Below are 19602 nucleotides of genomic sequence, written 5' to 3'. Positions count from 1 at the left end.
ATGGGTGTTGGAAATAGAATACTCACGTTCAGCCCCTGTTCAGGTGATCCTTAACGAGTAGAAAAGAGTCTACTAGAATGTGTTATTGGGCCAAATTGAGATGCCTTTTGCCCGGGGCACAAGTGCGCCAAGATTCTCCAGAAATTGTAAGCATTCCGGTTATTCTAGACAATCTCCTATTCCTGAAGACTTTAGGTCTCTCTTAGTTCACTGTGAGTATGCCTTGCAGCAATTAGTGCCTTTCTCTTCTGGTGGAAGGTTACTCTGTCTTTCCTGACCCAACTACAGTATCACTCATGAAAGGCCACATCAGGACCTTCCCACCAGTGCTTAAACCTACCCCTCAATCAGACCTTAACTTTCTCCTGTCCAAGTTCACTGGTCCACCTTTTGAACCCACCTGTACAATGGCCCACCTGTCAATGAAGGTGGTATTCTTAGTAGCTATCGCCTCAGATAGGAGGGTCAGTGAGTTTGGAGCCATCGTGGCAGACCCTCCTTATACAGTGCTTCACAGAGAAAAGGTTTCTCTTTGACTATGCCCCAAGTTTTTCCCCACGATAGTTTGAGTTCCACATGAATCAAATGATACTTACCTGTATTTTTCCTGAAATCCCATGCTTCCCCTGAGGATAAGAGATTTCGCTCCTTTGATATCTGGCATGCCCTGGCAATTCTACCTGCAAAGAACCAAACCCATTAGGAAGTCTCCAAGGATCGTTATTGCCATAGAGGAGAGGTCGTATGGGCAAGCCATATTCTCCCGGAGGATTTCTAAGTGGATCTTGAGATGTGTCTTAAAGTGCTACAAGTTAGCAAACATTCCTCCCCCTGGGGGTTTCACACCTCACTCCATGCAAGCACAAGCTTCCTCCACAATATCCGTATCAGACTTTCTGCTGCAGGACATCCGTGAAGCAGCCATCTGGAGTTCAGTCCACAGGTTAGCAACGCACTATGCCCTAGTTCATGCCTTGGCTGTGGATGCAGTGGGGTATTGGCAGTATTGTACGCATCTTTGCTACCAGCTTCCTCACACCCACCTCCAATCTGATCACTGCCATTTGGGACTATCATCCAAAGAAGAAATGGAGGTCACTTACTGTAACTGGAGGTTCTTCAATATGTGTGATTTCTATATATATTCCCCTACCCACCCACTATGTCCTTTGCTTCAGATTCTATTGAATTTGCGCTAAGAGGAACTGGAGAGAGTTCCATCCACACTCCCACTGTTGATTGGGAGCATGAGGAGAGCTACTGTGTATGTATGGGCAATGGACATTGCTTTGAAGAATTTATGGACTCAGCCGCGTGGTATGTATGTGTACCCAGGTATGGAATATGGATAGGGACCACACATCTTGAAGAACGTCCAGTTACAGTAAGTAATCTCCGCTTCCGCAAAACATAAAGGTTTTTTTTTAAAGGGTGTCCCCTAAATTTGAGTCCTAAGTCTATGTTTAGGTATCTAAATAAGTGGCTTGCTTTTCAAAAGTGTTGAGCATATGACAGCTTTGTCTGAAGTCAGTCTGACTTTTTTCTTGATTTCGTAGGTCGAAAATGCATAGCTGTTCAGGCAAATTCATGTATCGTGAGCAAGGTATAGGGCCAACTACAGCAACATAGGCAACCTGAAAAAATACAGTTGCTGCTCCTGCCTCCTGCTTTTCAAGTAACAGCAGCTATGCTGAGATGGTGCTAGGGTAGCTGACTTGGCACTTATCTGATGGTGTAAGAGCAGTAGAAAAGGCTTTAATCTATCAAAAGGAAGGAATAAAGACAGGTCCTTTGGGGACTTTTATACATCTACAATTAAAACAGAAATAAATGAGTTCCTTTCTAAAATTATTGTTATTGGTCATTTGTGTGTCCTTATCCTTGTTTTATAGAAGGTGAGGATCAGTAAAAAAAAAAAAGTTCAGCTGCACTAATGTTGTTTTAAATGCTAGTGTTTTTTCATTAAAATAGTATTTATACTACTCCAGTCAGGAAGAACTCTTCCTGGTTACCGCCCTGTCTGACGTGAAAAAATCTTGGCATAGTCAAGTAATTCAGCTTTTATAAAGTAGTCCTTCTGCCTCTGTGGCAATAGGTATTCCTATGCTTGGGAGAGCCTGACTTGTGTTTGAATGCTATTTAAAATTTCTGTTTACTGCATCCATAAAGATATATTTGCAAATAATATATAGCATATTTATTTGTACAGCCTTCACATGTTTACTAAAATGCTTCTCTTTTTATTATAAGGGTTTTATTTCTGTTGAACTGTGAAAGGGCATCCAAATGCCATCCTGAGCTGCTTCTGATGATGCTGTCTAAGCAGTTTTGAGATTAAGCTGTAATAGTGCATTGCTGCTGCTAAAAAACTTGAAACAACTGAAATACTTTAAATTATTTTAAATAGAATTTATTTGCTGAGGTAATTATTTTGTCAAAACTGAAATCCTGCTTAGTGAGGATTTTACTTATTCTCAAATAGTAGTTCCAAAACTAAAATGCTGTTTTTTTCCCTTACACACTGAACTGAAAATTGAACTATATGAATCACTGCCATATGCCCAGTCTGGCTCCCATGAGAGTCAGTAGGAGCATTGCATTTAACTTTCATAGGAGCAGGGTAGAGCTCCAGGGATTAAATTACCCATTGCCTGTATTTTTATATGTAAGATTATATAAATCTGTTTGAGGTCTTTAATTCTTCATTAATGGAAGGATGGTCTTGTGGATATGGACTGGAAGTGAGTAACAGAACCAAGTTTCTCTAGATTTGCCACAAATTCTTGTAAGACTTTGGGCAAATCACTTAACAATTAAATGCTTCTGTTCTTGAGATGGGAAGCGCTGTATAAGTGCAAGACATCATTAAATAATATTATTGTATCTAGCCTTAAATCTCATGAGAGAATATGTATAATTCTTGTAATGCAGAATTTATGTTCCATTGATAATTTTTTTTATCAGCTAAGGATGGTGCAGCAAAGCAAGGCTACTAGTAGACAGTACCGGACCTTTTGATCTGATACTCATTATATTGTGGATGCCATGGATGCTTCTATTCCGTTTTATACGTACAGATGCAGTATAAATGCATTTCTTCATCCCTCAGAGCAAAGCCTCCTTTTAAAAGTATGCATGCAGCAAAATAAATGCAGTTTCTCAGAAAACAAGTTGTAATAACCGTTGACAAAACTCCCACTCAATGAATGTTTGGATATAGATTTATAAAATGGGATCTCTTAGGAGTGCAATGTAAAATTTTATTCACAGTAACAGGTATTTCGTTTCTCATGGCCCAGGCATTCGTGAGTGACCATCACTGCAGCTTAATAAAATTTGTACAGTACTGAAAGAGGTGTTATATAGCTTTCTTAAGCAGTTTTGTTCTGTTGTCTGATGATTATATGAGATGTGTTAGGGTGGGGAGTGAAAAAGTAAGGAAAGTGCTGCTGCTTTGAATGATTTATATTTTGTAATTTCTATGTATTGTGTATTTAAATGTATATTAACAGTTGTGGATGTGTGGAGTTTCATATAGATTAAAATCAAAACAATTAAATAGATAAAAATAAATATAAAAGTGCTTGAGGTTTCAAACAAGGCTTTTTTTTGTGGCACATTTTGCACCAACAATACGCAACTTTAGTTTGTGCTTTTTCTTGGCAGTTAACTGCAATGTGGAGTTAATTGCACCTGCAAAAATGGAGGCCCGCTTTGAAAATTAGAGCTAGAAAGTGTGCCCTTTTATATTCATAGGTGTGCAGGTAAACATGTTGCAATGTATTTTTGCTTAAATCTAAGAATAACTCTACTTCTCTTCCTCACACAGCTGTTGAGTGTGAAGTTACACTTGTAAAGAGTTATGAGATTGTTAAATAAAATGAGGTATGGAAGAACAAAATATTATTACTTATAAAGCTTCTTTCCATTTTTTTTTCAGGTATGCATTCCTCAGCAGCAACAGAACTATTTGTTACTGGAGCATTGCCAACCTCTGGAACATTTCCACCAACATCTGCGTTATCAGCTTATCAGCATCCCAACACTTTCAGCAGTAGAAACTTTGCTACTACTCCATCTCTCACACTTCAAGATGCAACTTTCAGTGCTACATCAAATGGTCTTTTAACTGCTCATGACCCTATATTGCAAATCAAGACATCACAAGGCACAGTTCCAACTGCTTTGACATTTGAGCGCCTAGGTAGCTCTGTTTTAAGTACCAGCATACCACCTCAGTCATCAACATACCGTTCTGCTCAAGAGTCGGCACCCCATCTCTTGCAACCTCAGTTTAGTTTGTTGCCTTCAACACTTGGAGGAGCTCAGCAGGCTTCTCAGGCATATAGCACATCTGCCTTTTCTGGTTCCACTGCCTCCATTGATAGAGCACTTCAGAGAGAATGTAGTGTTATTAAACACCATCAGCGGCCTTCAAGTACACAGTCTGTTCAGGTACAACTGACTGGTTCACAGCATTCCTTACACAGTTATTTATCAAATACAAGCGTAGTTAATTTTCAGGATACATCCAGGCAGTCAGCACTCTCCTGTAGTCCAGTTGGAGATGCTACTCAGGTGAGCAATGGAGGATCACAACAGAAGACCTCTCAAGTCTCAGTGGAACTTGCTCAGTCATATACATCTGCAATTCCATCACCTGGTTTCCCATCTGCTTCTACAGCAAAAGCAAAAAACTGTTCTACAAAGCAGCCACCAAGGTCAGCAAAGACCCCCAAACCTCAAAATGTAGCCTCCCCTGTGCAGACACAAAGCTATTCCAAAACTGCACAAAACCAGAGTTCTGTAATAGCAGGCCAAGCACAAATCTATTCTACAGCACAGCTACCAAGTCTGTTGTCAGTCAGCCAATCCCAAAACTATGTTTCCTCACAGTCACAGAATATGCCATCTGTCAGTCATTCACAAGTTTTCTTATCTAGTAAGGTTGAGAAGCTGCCCTCATTATATAAAACACTGACTTTTTCTGGGCAATCGCAAACTATAACTTCTGATAGTCAAACAACACTAAGTTACTCTGCAGATCAACAGGTATTAACTTCAGTTCCAAATGAGAACTACTCTGGACAAACAAGGGATCTTTCTTCAGTTAGCCAATCTCAGAGTTATTCTTCTAATCACTCTCAGGGTTTATCTCCAGTTAACCAAACACAGGTTAGTTATTCATCTCAATCACAGGTTTTGTCAGCTGTTAGTCCTTCAGAAAGTTATACTTCAGGGCAATCCTTAACGTTAACTTCACCTTCTCTTCCATTTTCTTCCTCCCCACGTGTTCAAAATTTGTCAGCCTCAAGCCCAAACCAGAACTATATTTCTCTACATTCTTCTCAGAATTCACAGACACAAGAATCATCTTCTCCACAATCTCAAAAGTTTTTGACAACTGTTCAGTCTCCTGCTTTTGTTTCCCCATCTCATTCACAAGCATTGCAGAACAACAGACCTTCCTCCGATACAAAAACATATGTTAAAAGGAAATCTGACTCTAACTTGTATGCTTCATCAAAACAGGAAGATGAATTGTCAATGCAAGATTTACAGTCACTGCAACAGCAAGCTTCTCTCGAATCCTCTACCCAAAGGCTAACTGATAGTGAAATTAATGCTCAGGATTCTGCCTATAGGGTCTCAAAGGCAAATGACAGATATTCTCAAAGTGTAATTAGAAGTAATTCTCGTCTTGAAGATCAGGTTGTTGGGCTTACTCTTCAAGGGTCAAAAAAAGATGAGAGGATGGTTAGTTCTGTGGCACAGCTTACTCAACAGATTGGCCATATTACTAATGTAGCAAGCCATGATATTAAAAAGGCAACTAATTTAATGCAGACAACACAAGTAAGTGTAAATGCTAAAGAACTAAACCAGCAGCATGCTCTTATGCATAAGGTTCATGAAACTAAGGCCCAAGAACAGCAGGGCCAAATCATTAGCACATCACCACAGATTCAAGCTCATGCCTTGAGGCATGGTAATCAACTATGTTTACCTAATGCACAGGTACTTCTGGAATCTGCCTGCGACTTACAAATTCTTCAGCAGTCAATACTGCAGTCAGGCTTAGGACAAGCAAAGACATCTCCACACGTGCAACGAATACAGAGTCCTCACCAGGTAGCACATCAGTTCCTTCAAATGGATAGTCACATTATTCAGAATGGGGGTCATTCTCAGCAACAGCTTCATCCTCAAAATGCAGAAGTTATTAAAATGGACATTTCTGGGTCCTCCAAACCACTACAGCAACATTTGTCAACAAAAGACCATTTTACTCAACCAAATCAACATGAATCAAAGAATCAGTTTGTTTCCCTTGGTTCGATATGTTTTCCAGAGTCCATGCTTCTCAGTGATGAGAGGAATATATTGTCTAACGTGGATGATATCTTAGCAGCAACAGCAGCAGCTTGTGGCGTCACACCATCAGAATTTGCCAAATCAACATCTAATGAAGAAGAAATCCAATCTGTTGAAAATGGTGATGATTCCAAATCTCAGTTCCAGTCAATAGATGTACGACACGTATCTCCTAGTTTCAGCTCCTCTCACACTGTAGTTGGAAAACCACAGAGCATAAATAATATTTCTCTAAATGGAGGCCAAATTACTATAAACCTTACAGCAGTATCAACAATACAATCAAAACATGTGACCCTTGATCAACATATGGAAACTTCTGATCAAAATGTATCAGCTAGAATAACTTCTCCAGCCCTTGGACCGAGTCAGGAGGAGCAAGAACAAGGTTCTGGCAAAGTTAAGAAACAATCTAGCACTAGTCATGAATCTGAAGAAGACAATGATGTACCTATTGATGGTACGCTGAATGCTAGAGACCCAGAATTTGTTTCAAGTGGTCGGAGTCTAAGTGAAGAGAGTGTTACATCAGATAATGATTTTAATATGGGTTGTGATGATGGCATTGTACTAGGTAACAAGATTAAAGGTTCATTGCAACCAATATCTGTGCTACAACCAGGAGATGGAAGCAAAACTGAAGAGGAGAACCAAGATTTAAGTCAGGGGAACCTTCAAAAGAAAAAAAGTAAAGGAAAAAGCCAAATAAAAAATGCTACCGAAGATGACAGTGTAAGCCAGAAACAACTGAAACGAAGTGGACAATGCAAACGTCAGAATTCAAGAGGAACTGACATATGTTTACCATATTCTTCTCCTGTTTCTGAAAGTTGTTATGATACTTATCAACATCAAGAAAGAATGAGGCAAAAAATTAAAGAAGTGGAAGAAAAACAACCAGAAGTCAAAACGGGATTCCTTGCATCTTTTTTAGACTTTCTAAAATCTGGGCCCAGGCAACAGTTTTCAGCTCCTGCTGTACGAATGCCTAACAGGACTAGGCGGCCAGTTACCCAGATAATCCGTGCCCCATGCCCCCAGCCCCTTTCAAAGCCACAGCCAGCAGCAGCTCCTTCGTCTGTCGAGGTTGACTGTGAAAGTCCAACCAAAAAAGTTGATGATGAACTTAAGAAAAATTTGGAAACATTGCCTTCATTTTCTTCTGATGAAGATGATTCTGTAGGGGGTAACCATGATCTTCAGAAGAGCATCTCTACTGCATTATCAGCTTTGGATGATACTTCTGACAAAAAAAACAAATCAGGTAAAATAGTTGTTTGCTTTCCAAGACACAATTCTGTAGATTTTGTGTATTTAATTTTTAATTTTAAATATCTTTAGTTTTAGATAAACCGTATCTTTTAAAAGACCTGTGTTAGGTCACACTAAAGTTTGGGAGTAATACTCAAATTATTGCACTGAAATTTAACTACATTGGCATTTTTCACAATAGTGAAAGTTGTGTGGCTAAATCCTTGCACATTGTTTTTTGAAAATGTAGCCTTAAATATATCTCTTTCAGTATTAAAATATAATTTTGGCATGAAATGAAGAAACTTGTATTTTATTAAACTGATGTCAACTCTGTTATTTTCTCATTCGAAATGATAGATAAGGATTTGTCTGTAAAACACAACAGTGTACTACCAAATGTTCCATCACATGGACAGTGATGACTGTAAAAATGTAACAGTGTCTTTAAAGAAATTGCATCATGATGACACAGTTGAGTTACTTCCAGGAAAGATTATGATTTTATCTTGATGGAATTGTGTATATTCTTTCAATGATGATTGAATTACATAAAGCAGAATTATTTATAAAAACAGTTCTTTTTTACACTGGCAAGCTGAGGATGTGTTTTATCTAGTACTTTCTAAATAGAGAGACTTTAAAGTTATCTGCTTTGTGCTTAATAGTATAGAGAAACTGAATTTTTGAAGGGTAAATGTCCTGGTGCAACTTGGGTGGTAGTGATGGCACTGTTTCTATCTTACAAACTTTAACTTTTTAGTTACTCTGCTAAATGTTTATGTATCTATACTATACATCATGAGATTCTTGTCAACAGTAATAATTTTAAATTACTGCTGCTTCCTTTGGAAATATTTTCAATAATATTATTTTCCTTTTTTCCTGTTTTAAAATAGTTTGATGTTTTTGTGACAAAGTTGAAAAGTAGGAGGCAAAATCCATGGTAACTGGGAATCAACAAGTGGTGAACTTGCCTGTGATGCCACTAATGTTTTGGCAAAGACAGTGGCTGGAGTCACTATATGCTAGTTCTTGTGACTAAATTTCTCTGACTTTCCAAGGGAAGTATAGATCATAATAAGAGACTTGCCCTTTTGCGAGGCCTAATTTGTTCACTGGCAAGACAATGCACATCTTAGACTTCAGAGTCATTTTCAGATATCAGAGTCTCTATGCCGCCTCTGGAAAGAAACACACTTTCACCTTCAAATGCCAGTCACAGGGTTTACATGCAATGTTTGACCAGAAATTCACATGGAAGAAGTCATCAGACTCCAAGAAGCAAAAAGAGCAGATTCTAGTAACTGAGGTCAGGGTCTGCCTCGGCAGACATGGCTTCATAAGCATTTGCCCAAATGCTTTAAAGGTTAACAACATTAAAAGTACCCAGTTACTTTAGTAATTCTGACTCCTTTTGACTGCCTGTAGGCAATCTCTTTGAATACTTGTCCTGTTCGGGTTTCTTATGTCCTTTAATACTACATGCATATTAAACAAGATTTAATGCTTCCACACACTTTAAATTCAACTACAATTGTGGCTCTCCAGAGACAAATTTGTAGAACTCACAGGCCAGTTCATTAGTTTGGTGGCAACTCTTTATAGGTGGTTCACAGACTCTTGGGAGAGGGAATACCTCAAGTCATCTTACAGCAACGTCTCTAGCCAAGTCAAGAGCATTTATTGTTTACAGAGGAATCTTATCCAGATCTCCTTTACCAAAAAGAATGGCCAGGCCATGAATCTTTGGGAACATGAGAAAGTGGTGGATCTGTGAAGTTTGTAAATTACTAGATACTCCTAAAATACCTAGTTATTACTAAAAATGTATGCATCTCAAAAACATTTTTATGACATATTCACTGCCACTTTGTCTCTTATAACAACTTTTTATACATAGAACATGCCTACAGCATGTTTGATCATTGCCTTGTATAGGAAGGTATGGACACTTTAAATGCACAGAATTAGATTAGGTGCTGTTCTTGAGCACTATGCTAAACATATATCCATATAGTTCCCTATGTTAACAGGGATGCTTCCTAAAAGAATATGGGCCAGGCTTTCTATATATATGTTAAGTTCAGTAAATTCTTTGTTGCTCTTCATGTAAGCTACCTTCATTTCCCAAATACAGCATATTTGGAATGTACTACTGCTTGTATGTGGCATCTCTCATACAGCTAGTCTTAAGAATCATAGGTTAGAAGGGACTGCAAGAGTCATCTAGTCTACCCCCGGCCAAGATGCAGGATTTGTTGTGTCTAGAATCATCCAAGACAGATAGCTATCTACCTCCTTTCGAAAACCTCCAGTGAAGGTGCTTCCAAACCTCCTTAGGCATTCTGTTCCATTATCCTACTGTTCTTACAGTTAGGAAGTTTTTCCTAAGATTTAATGTAAATCTGTTTGAAACTATTGCCTCTTGCTCTGCCCTCTATGGCAAGAGAGAACAACTTTTCTCCATCTTTTTTATGGTAGCCTTTCAAATATTTGAAGACCGATATGTCTCCCCTTAATCTCTTCTTTTCCAAACTAAACATTCCCAGTTCCTTCAGCCTTTGCTCATATGGCTTGCATTCCATCTCTGTCGCTTACCTCTGGATCCTTTCCAGTTTCTCTACATCCTTTCTATACATTGGTGACCAAAATTGGTCACAGTACTCCTGCTGATGCCAAATCAGTACCAAGTAGAGTGGTACTATCACCTTCCGTGACTTGCATGCTATGCCTCTGTTAATGCAACTTAAAGTTGCATTTGCTTTTTTTACAACAGCATCACATTGCTGTCTCATGTTGAGGTGATCCACTCCAACCTTTCTCAGCAGTGTTGCTGCCAAGCCAGTTTTTCCCCATTCTGTATTTGTGCATTTGGTTTTTCTTCCCTACGTGTAGCGCCTTACATTTGTCTTTGTTGAATTTCGTTTTGTCGTCTCTAGCCCAGTTCTCCAGTTTATCAAGATCCCTCTGAATTTTAGTTCTATCCTCCAAAGTGCTGAAGAAGCTTTGAGCAGTACTTCTTTCCCTCTCCCTAGCTGCAAAATATTGGTCTTTTTTGCTTTGTATTATTGTGATAGTGTGTATAAATCCCACACTGACACCAAAGGGGCTAGGGAGACTCTGTGTGCAAAGGTAGCCCTGCCCTTCAGCCCTGCCAATCAGAAAGCTGCAGTCAGCACAGGGGAAGCCCTGAGAAGGGAACCATTGGAGCAGCAGGAGGAACCCCCCATGCCAGAAACCCTGCCAGCTCTGCAAGAAGTCCAGCAAACCCCAGGGGCAAGCCAGCTATGGAGAGACTGATTCAGCTATCTGTCTGTAAGAACTCCAGTAAGGTTCCTACCTAGGCACTCCTGAAGTAAGGTGGTGCCACTGACCTTTTAACTTTTTGTTGACCCCAGGTGGGGCTTGTTCTTGGTTAAGTTTGGACTTTTGCTTTTCCCCATCCGTCCTGAAGTAAGTGGGACTACAAGGGTGGGGCCCACTGCTAGGACTAAGGTTATGTATACACAGCAAAGAAAAACCTGCGACTGGCCTGTGTCAGCCTACTCAGGCTCACAGAGCTTAGGCAGTGGGGCTGTTCATTGCTATGTAGGGTCCTAGAGCCCAGCTTCAGCCTGAGCCTTGTTGAAGATGTATATATGTACTTAGTAAAAGCATTTCTTTGTGTGCACAAACTCTGACCAGTATCACTATAAATAAGATTTTATTTTAATTTTCACTATGAATAATTCCTGGATTTTTTACTGAAATAAATGTAAAATGATTTACTGAAACTAATGTGATACAAAAATATATTTTTAATTAAAAAAAAAACATAATTGGCATAATAAGCTCCTATAAAAGGATTTACTGTACTTTGTATTTAGTACAAAGGAAACTATTTTGATTGAATAACTGTCATGTTACATAGCTCTCTCGAGACATCTATACAGACTTATGTGTAGTGCTGGGGAGGAGCCAGTAGTCATGGTGCATGTAGGTACCAATGACATAGGGAAGGATAGGAGAGAAGTCCTGGAGGCCAAATTTAGGCTGCTTAAGGAAGAGATTGAAGTCCACGACCTCCATGGTAGCATTCTTTGAAATGCTTCCAGTTCCACACGCAGGATCAGTTAGACAGGCAGAACTGCAAGATCTCAATGCGTGGATGAGACGATGGTGTAGAGAGGAGGGGTTTAGATTTATTAGAAACTGGGAAACTTTGGAAAAGGGGAAGCCTATACAGGAAGGATGGGCTCCACCTAAACCAAAATGGAACTGGATTGCTGACACATCAAATTTAAAAGATCGTGGAGCAGTTTTTAAACTAAAGGCTAGGGGAAAGCTGACAGGTGCGGAGGAGCACATGGTTAAGACAGAGACATCCCTTAGGGGAGGATCTGTTAATGGAGATTCTGTATAACCTAGTAAGGAGGAGAGGAAGGAAGATGATAAAATATGGGTAGGATCTGAGGAGAAACAGTCAGATGAAAAAGAGTCCCATTCAATTACATCAAATAATGGCAGACAGTTAAAAAATGACAATTTTTTAAAGTGTTTATATATAAATCCTGGAAGTCTAAATACTAAGATTGGTGAACTTGAGTGACTCATATTAAATGAGGATATTGATATAATAAGCATCACAGAAAGTTGGTGGAATGAGGATAATCAATGGGACACAGTAATACAAGGGTACAAAATATATCAGAAGGACAGAATAGGTTGTACTGGTGGGGGAGTGGCACTATGTGTGAAAGAAAACACAGTCAAATGAGGTAAAAATCTTAAATGAACCAAACTGTGACATAGAATCTCCATGGATAGTAATCCCATGCTTGAATAATAAGAATATAGCAGTAGGGATATACTACCGACCACCTGACCAGGATGGCGATAGTGACTGTGAAATGCTCATGGAAATTAGAGAGACTATAAAAATAAATTAAAAGTTCAATAATAATGGGGATTTCAAATATCCCCATATTGACTGGGTACATGTCACCTCAGGATCAGATGCAGAGATAACATTTCTCGATATGTTAAATGACGACTTCTTGGAGCAGCTATTCCTGGAACCCACAAGAGAAAAGGCAATTCTTGATTTAGTCCTAAGTGGAGAACAGGATCTGGTCCAAGAGGTGCATATAGCTGAACCGCTTGGTAATAGTGACCATAACATAATAAAATTTAACATCCTTGTCGGGGGGGAACACCAAATCACCCCAGCATGGTAGCTTTTAATTTCAGAAAGGGGATCTACACCAAAATGAGGAAGTTGATTAAACAGAAATTAAAAGGTACAATGCCAAAAATGAAATCCCTGCAAGCTGCATGGAAACTTTTTAAAGACACCATAATAGAGGTTCGATTTAAATGTATACCCCAAATTAAAAAACATAGTAAGAGGACCAAAAAAATGCCACTGTGGCTAAACAACAAAGTAAAAGAAGCTGTTACAGCCAAAAAGGCTTCCTTTAAAAAGTGGAAGTTAAATCCTATTGAGGAAAAAAGAAAGGAGCATAAACTCTGGCAAGTGAAGTGTAAAAACATAATTAGGAAGGCCAAAAAAGAATTTGAAGAACCGCTAGCCAAAGACTCAAAAAGTAACAGCAAAAAAAAAAATTTAAGTACATCAGAAGCAGAAAGCCTGCTAAATAATCAGTGGAGCCACTGGGCGATTAAGATGCTACAGGAGCACTCAAGGTAAATAAGGCTATTGGAGAGAAACTAAATGAACTAGAATTCTTTACATCGTTCTTCACAGCTGAAGATGTGAGGGGGATTCCCAGACCTGAGCCAGGCTTTAAAGGTGACAAATTTGAGGAACTGTTCCAGATTGAGGTGGCATTAGAGGAAGTTTTGGAAAAAATGGATAAATTAAACAGTAAGAAGTCACCAGGCCCAGATGGTATACACCCAAGAGTTCTGAAGGAACTCAAATATAAAATTGCAGAACTATTAACTGTGGTATGTAACCTATCATTTAAATCAGCTTCTGTGTCAGATGACTGCAGGATAGCGAGTGTGATGCCAGTTTTTAAAAAAGGATCCAGAAGTGATGCCAGCAATTACAGGCCAATAAGCCTAGCTTCAGTACCAGGCAAATTGGTTGAAACTATAGTAAAGAACAGAATTATCAGACACATAGATGAGTATGATTTGTTGGGGAAGAGCCAACATGGTTTTTGTAAAGGGAAATCATGCTTCACCAATCTACTAGAATTCTTTGAGGGAGTCAACAAGCATGTGGACAAGTGTTCCTTTTTGATCCAGTGGATACAATGTACTTATATTTTCAAAAAGCCTTTGTCAAGATCCCTCACCCAACGGCACTTAAGCAAAGTAAGTGATCATGGGGTAAGAGGGAAGGTCCTCTCCTGGATTAGTAAATGGTTAAAAGATAGGTAACAAAGGGTAGGAATAAGTAGTCCGTTTTCAAAATGGAGAGAGGTAAATAGTGGTGTCCCTGAGAAGTCTGTATGGGGAGCAGTACTGTTCAACATAGAATGAACATAAATGATCTGGAAAAGGGGGTAAACAGTGAGGTGGCAAAATTTGCAGATGATACAAAACTACTCAAGATAGTTAAGTCCAAAGCAGACTGCGAAGAGTTACAAACGGAACTCACTAACCACAGTAACTGGCAACAAAATGGCAGATGAAATCCAGTGTTGATAAATGCAAAGTAGTGCACATTGGAAAACATAATCCCAACTATACATATAAAATGATGGTTTCTAAATTAGCTGTTACCATTCAAGAAAGAGATCTTAGAGTCATGAATAGTTCTCTGAAAATATCCACTCAATGTACAGCTGCGGTATAAAAAGCTAACAGAATGTTAGGAATCATTAGGAAAGGATAAGGATAGATAAGACAGAAAATATCTTATTGCCTCTTTATAAATTCATGTTATTCCCTCATTTTGAATACTGCTTGCAGATTTGGTCACCCCATCTCAAAAAAGATACATTGGAACTGGGGAAAAAAAGGTACAGAAAAGGGCACCAAAATTATTAGGGATATGGAACAGCTTCCAAATGTGGAGAGATTAATAAGACTGGGACTTTTCAAATTGGAAAAGAGACGACTAAGGGGGGATATGGTAGAGGTCTATACAATCGTGACTGGTGTGGAGAAAGCAAATAAGGAAGTGTTATTACTCCTTCTCATAACATAAAGACTAGGAGTAACCAAATGAAATTAATAGGCAGCAGGTTTAAAATGAAAAAAGGAAGTATTTCTTCACACAATGCATAGTGAACCTGTGGAACTCCTTTTGTTCCTTGTTTTGTGAAGGTCAAGACTATAATGGGGTTTAAAAAAGAACTAGATAAATTCATGGAGGATAGGTCCATCAATGGCTATTAGCCAGACTAGGCAGGGATTACTGTTTGCCAGAAGTTTGGAGTGGCCGACGGGATGGATCTCTTGTTCTATTCATTCCCTCTGAAGCACCTGGCAGAAAACAGGATATTGGGCTAGATGGAACATTAGTCTGACCCAGTATGGCCATTCTTATGTTTGCTTTTGTGGGTATTTTTTAATTAAATTGGTTCATTTATAACTTCCAATTTTGAGCAGAGGAAGGGAACGTGTCTTAAAATACAGTTTTGTCCATTTCAGTCAGTGCAAAATTTTGAATTTTTAGAATAGCCAATATCTTTTCTGAATGTTAAAGCAGGGTGGACAGTCTCCCAGTTGGTATTTTTAGCCAGAGAAAATGTACATCTTTTTCTAATCAAATAATTATGTTCAAGAACTTTTTACAGAGCATATGAACAAAAGGGGTTTCCCTTTTGTTGAACATTCAGAACATTGTTTTGAGGAAAGTAGGTGAAGCTATATTTTGAACCTTTTTACTTCATACTTTCTTTTATAAATATGGTTTAGTGGAATAGGTATTTTACCTTCTTTACATTATTTTGTATAAAGAAATAATACATATGTATACCACCAGCTTCCTCTTCTGTTGTACACAGGACTATTTGTATCTTATACAAGATAACAATAATTGACATTCTGCAACATGCTGGTCATGCAGAGTCAGTACTGATTTCCTTGTACATGTGCAATTGTACATCTGTTTATTTTTTAGACTTAAGAATGTAAATATGTAAAGATATTGAAAATTAATATATAGACCTTTTTACCATTGGTAACACTACTGTACCTGATACATACTTAACTAGTGCTCTGAGGAAACTTCTAGATATACTTGGAAAATAATTGTATACCAATTTTTATATTAAATAAAGGTATTACAGTTTTCACTAGACCAATGGATTTACCATACTTGCAGTCATGTGACATGGAATATTTTTTCTGCATGCACTGTAACTTCTTTTTATATACATTATTCAGATTTGACAATTTTTTTTTTTCATGATTCTTCATACTTCCAGATATGTATGTTTGTAATAGAGATGCGATAATTTAAATATCCAGTTAGCTTGGTTTTGGATTATTTTACAATGGTGGTTTATGTAGAATGTTCTTTTTCCTGTATCTTGTTTGGAGTTTATTACTTGAGACAATAGAATATATTTAATTTTTTGTGTTTTATTTAAAAGATATGTCCCAACCTATTGATGCTAGTTTTCTCAGTGATATTAGCAGTAAAATTATAGCTTGTATTGTTTAGTTAGATTAGCAAATCAGAGTTAAAGCAAGTGCGTCTTGAGAATATATAGTAATACAATACCTAAAAGAGGTCTTATTTTTGAGGGGGAAAAGGAATAATAATCATTTGGGGAATTGGGAATTTCCACTAAATGTGGCATACAGAAATAGAATGCTTTTCGCTCCTTCACTTTGTACCATTAATTCTCATTGCACAGCACTACTTTGTATTAAATTGTATTATAGGATTGTTAGGACTGTTAAAATCTAATCTGAAACCACTAGTTAATTTATTAGAAGATGCAAAATGAGAGTGCCCCAGAAATGCCACTTAAAAATACTTCTTCATATTTGATTTAGGTTTTGTGTTATACATGTCAGCCACTTTTCTTTTTCTTTATTCAATGAAAATGATGAAGATGTAGTGTGGGGGGAAGCCAATAAAATCTAAAATAGTAATCTGTTAGAGCCTGCCATTTGCTTTGTTGCACAGAGCAAAACAATATTTTCCTGTTGGTACTCTCTGTAATAACCATGTGCTATTATACTAAGGCATGTTTCGCCACAGTGTCATAAATATAACAAAATCAGTTTCCTGCAAACATACAGACTTAATAGTAATATTTTAATTTTTTTAGATATAGGTTTAACTTTGGGCTAGTTCACTTTGCTATTTTAACTTATAGCAAAGGTGTTTAGACCTAGAATGGGTGCTTTTTGTATGTATTGTTCAGGAAAGTAAATAAAATAAATATAATTTCCTTCTTATGTTCCTGATCCTTGATCATTCGTATAATCTATGTTTGCTTGTTTTTTGCTTCAGAAACTGAAAAGATGGCAGCTGCTACTACTGCCACTACGACTGCTGTTGTAAAGCAGGAATCTCCACACACTACTGCTCCTGTGGTAAATGTTCAGGAGAAAACAAGTCCAGCAGAACCCCTAAAGATAGCTGACCAGGATGATGTGACTCCAGACCAGTTAGCAAAAATACAGGCAGCTGTTGCAATAGAAGGATGTACTGATGAGGAGAATACGGACAGTGGAGGAGAGGGCATGTACAGAGAACGGGATGAATTTGTAGTGAAGATTGAAGATATAGATATGCTAAAGGTAATCCAAATGTTTGTTCTGAGTAATTACCAACATACACCACGAAACAGACATCAACCATCAAACTACCAAAGGGCAGAGGCATAATATTCTACTGCATAGCTCAACATATTCCTGATGCTGCCAAGATAGTGTACAGGTGTGGTTCTGGTTTTGACTAGGGAATATGCATCACTTTAATCATGCATCAAGCATTCATATTAGTTACATGATAAAAGTAAAAACTATAGCAAGTAATCTTGGTTAGATTTCAAAATTGTCTATAGACATACATACGTTAGTGGACAGGAGACGTCCAGCTTTGGTGCATGTGTTTTAACCTTTTCCAAAAGAGCTAAAGTTTTCAAGGATTCTTGACCCCACTGGGATACATCCCCATTGAAGAGAGTGGTAAGCTTTCAGGAGTATGGTGTTGGGGAAGTATGTGTCTTAGTTTTTTGTTTCAGGATTTTTATTTCTTATTTTTGTGAAGTCTCTGTTTGCTACTCTAATGAGTGGTTTCCATGTGGTACCACTACAACCCTTCATAAGGTCTGTAGAGTTTAAAGAAACCTTATTTGTTTTGTTTTGTTTTGTTTTCTCCATTTCTAATTCTTCTTATTCTGTTTTGTCTTCTTCTGTCCACTCCTTTGCTATGCTACTGTTCTTGCTCACTGATTTGTTGATCACTTTTGCATGTCACTTTAAAAATCATTCCTAGATATCTTTATTCTTTGCCTTCCTATGAACGCTTGTGAATTCAAGAATTAAATAAAAAGTTCCGTTAATAATTTTCTAGCTTTGTCAAGTGAGTTAAGGAGTAACTAATTTTAAAATATTCTCATTTTGCAATGTTGGATCTTAATGTTGTAGAATTATTTTTCTTTTTATAACCATTTGAAAATACACTAAGTTTTTTCTACACTTCCCTTAAAAATATGAGCATCTTTAATAGACTAAGATTTTAAAAAATAATTTATAGTGGTTAGTCAGTGTTAATTATTACAGATGTGTTTAAAATATTTAAGACACAAATATTGGAAGAGGATCATCAATCAATTTGAGTTAATTGTTGTTGAACTAAAAGTTGAACTGAAAATGTAATCATCCAGTTCACTAGTTGCTATTGAACTTTTTGTTTTCACATCACTGCAAGTATCATGCTGCAATGTCAGATACATTGGGAACTCCACTGCCACAGGGAGCTAGCTAAGACTGTTCGGAGTTGTTTTTCTGATATTTGGTGGTATTCAGTTTTATTTTTAAAAATTATTTTCATACTACTAAAGATATGAAGATAAAAAAAACTTTGAAAAAGTGACAAATTGATTAAATGAAATTTGTCAGGTTTTTATGGCTCAATTGCATGGTATAGTAGCTGTGATATCACAACATAGATGGAGCTGGCTGGTTCAACTTCAAGGATCTTGAAAAACTAAATGTTGAGGTTAAGTTTAATCTATGGATGGTACTGTGCTGAATGAACCTCATAGTTAATATCCTGGGGCAATCAGCACATAGTAGTGTAGTTGGAATCTGGAGAATTTATTTCCAGTTTATCTCTAAAGAAAAAAATGAACAAGCTTTTGAAGGAAAATAAGCACCATTCTTAGCTAATACATTTTTGGATCTTACAGCTTGCTTTACAAATGGGAAAAGAGCCTCCAGCTATCTGGAAAGTACAAAAGGCTTTGTTACAAAAGTTTGTTCCTGAAGTTCGAGATGGACAGAGAGAGTTTGCTGCTACTAATAGTGTAAGTAAGAAGATTCCTTATCAAACCACATAGAAAGTGACTTCTGGTTGGGCCCCTGCTCACATGAAAGAAAATGTCTGACCCTGGCCCCTGTTTACTTTATGCACTAGCATTTCAGTGAAGATCTCCCTAACTCTAGGGTAAGATATGGATGATTAGTGGGTCCCTCTGCTGCTTTCAACAGAACAGCATTAAGAATTTCTGTCGTATATTCAGGGCCAGATTCTCACTTTCATTCTGGTTTCTTTGTTCCATTCAGCTCATGCAAAAGAATCAGATTCTTGTCTCAACTGCCCAGTTTAGCATTCCCCAAGCAAGGAGGAGTTCTCAGCTGGGATAAAGCTGGCAGAGCTGGCTCCTGCACTAACTCTTTCCCCATACTTGCATCCTGGTGGTGTTTATGGGATGGAAGAGGTAGAGCGGGGGTAGGGTGGAGTGGAGCTCCACTCTGAAGATCAGCTAATGTATAATCCCTTAGGGGCCATACATTAACAGTATAAAGTAGGATAGCCCCCCACTCGCC

General features: G+C 37.9%; 1 protein-coding gene across 1 annotated transcript in view; it reads left to right on the top strand.

Moving 5' to 3' along the window:
* Positions 1-19602, top strand: part of QSER1 (glutamine and serine rich 1) — a 73473-nt gene that overhangs the window by 31060 nt on the left and 22811 nt on the right. The window contains exons 4-6 of the mRNA XM_067532140.1: positions 3941-7639; positions 17057-17346; positions 18963-19079. Coding sequence (XP_067388241.1) covers positions 3941-7639; positions 17057-17346; positions 18963-19079 — 4106 coding nt within the window. The remainder of the gene's footprint in view (positions 1-3940; positions 7640-17056; positions 17347-18962; positions 19080-19602) is intronic.

This window comes from Emydura macquarii, unplaced genomic scaffold (assembly GCF_026122565.2).
Source record: "Emydura macquarii macquarii isolate MOO-44397 ecotype Brisbane River unplaced genomic scaffold, CSIRO-AGI_Emac_v2 contig_3240, whole genome shotgun sequence".
NCBI lineage: Eukaryota > Metazoa > Chordata > Testudines > Chelidae > Emydura > Emydura macquarii.
Note: the sequence above shows the minus strand (reverse complement) of the source record. Positions and strands in the feature narration are given on the sequence as shown.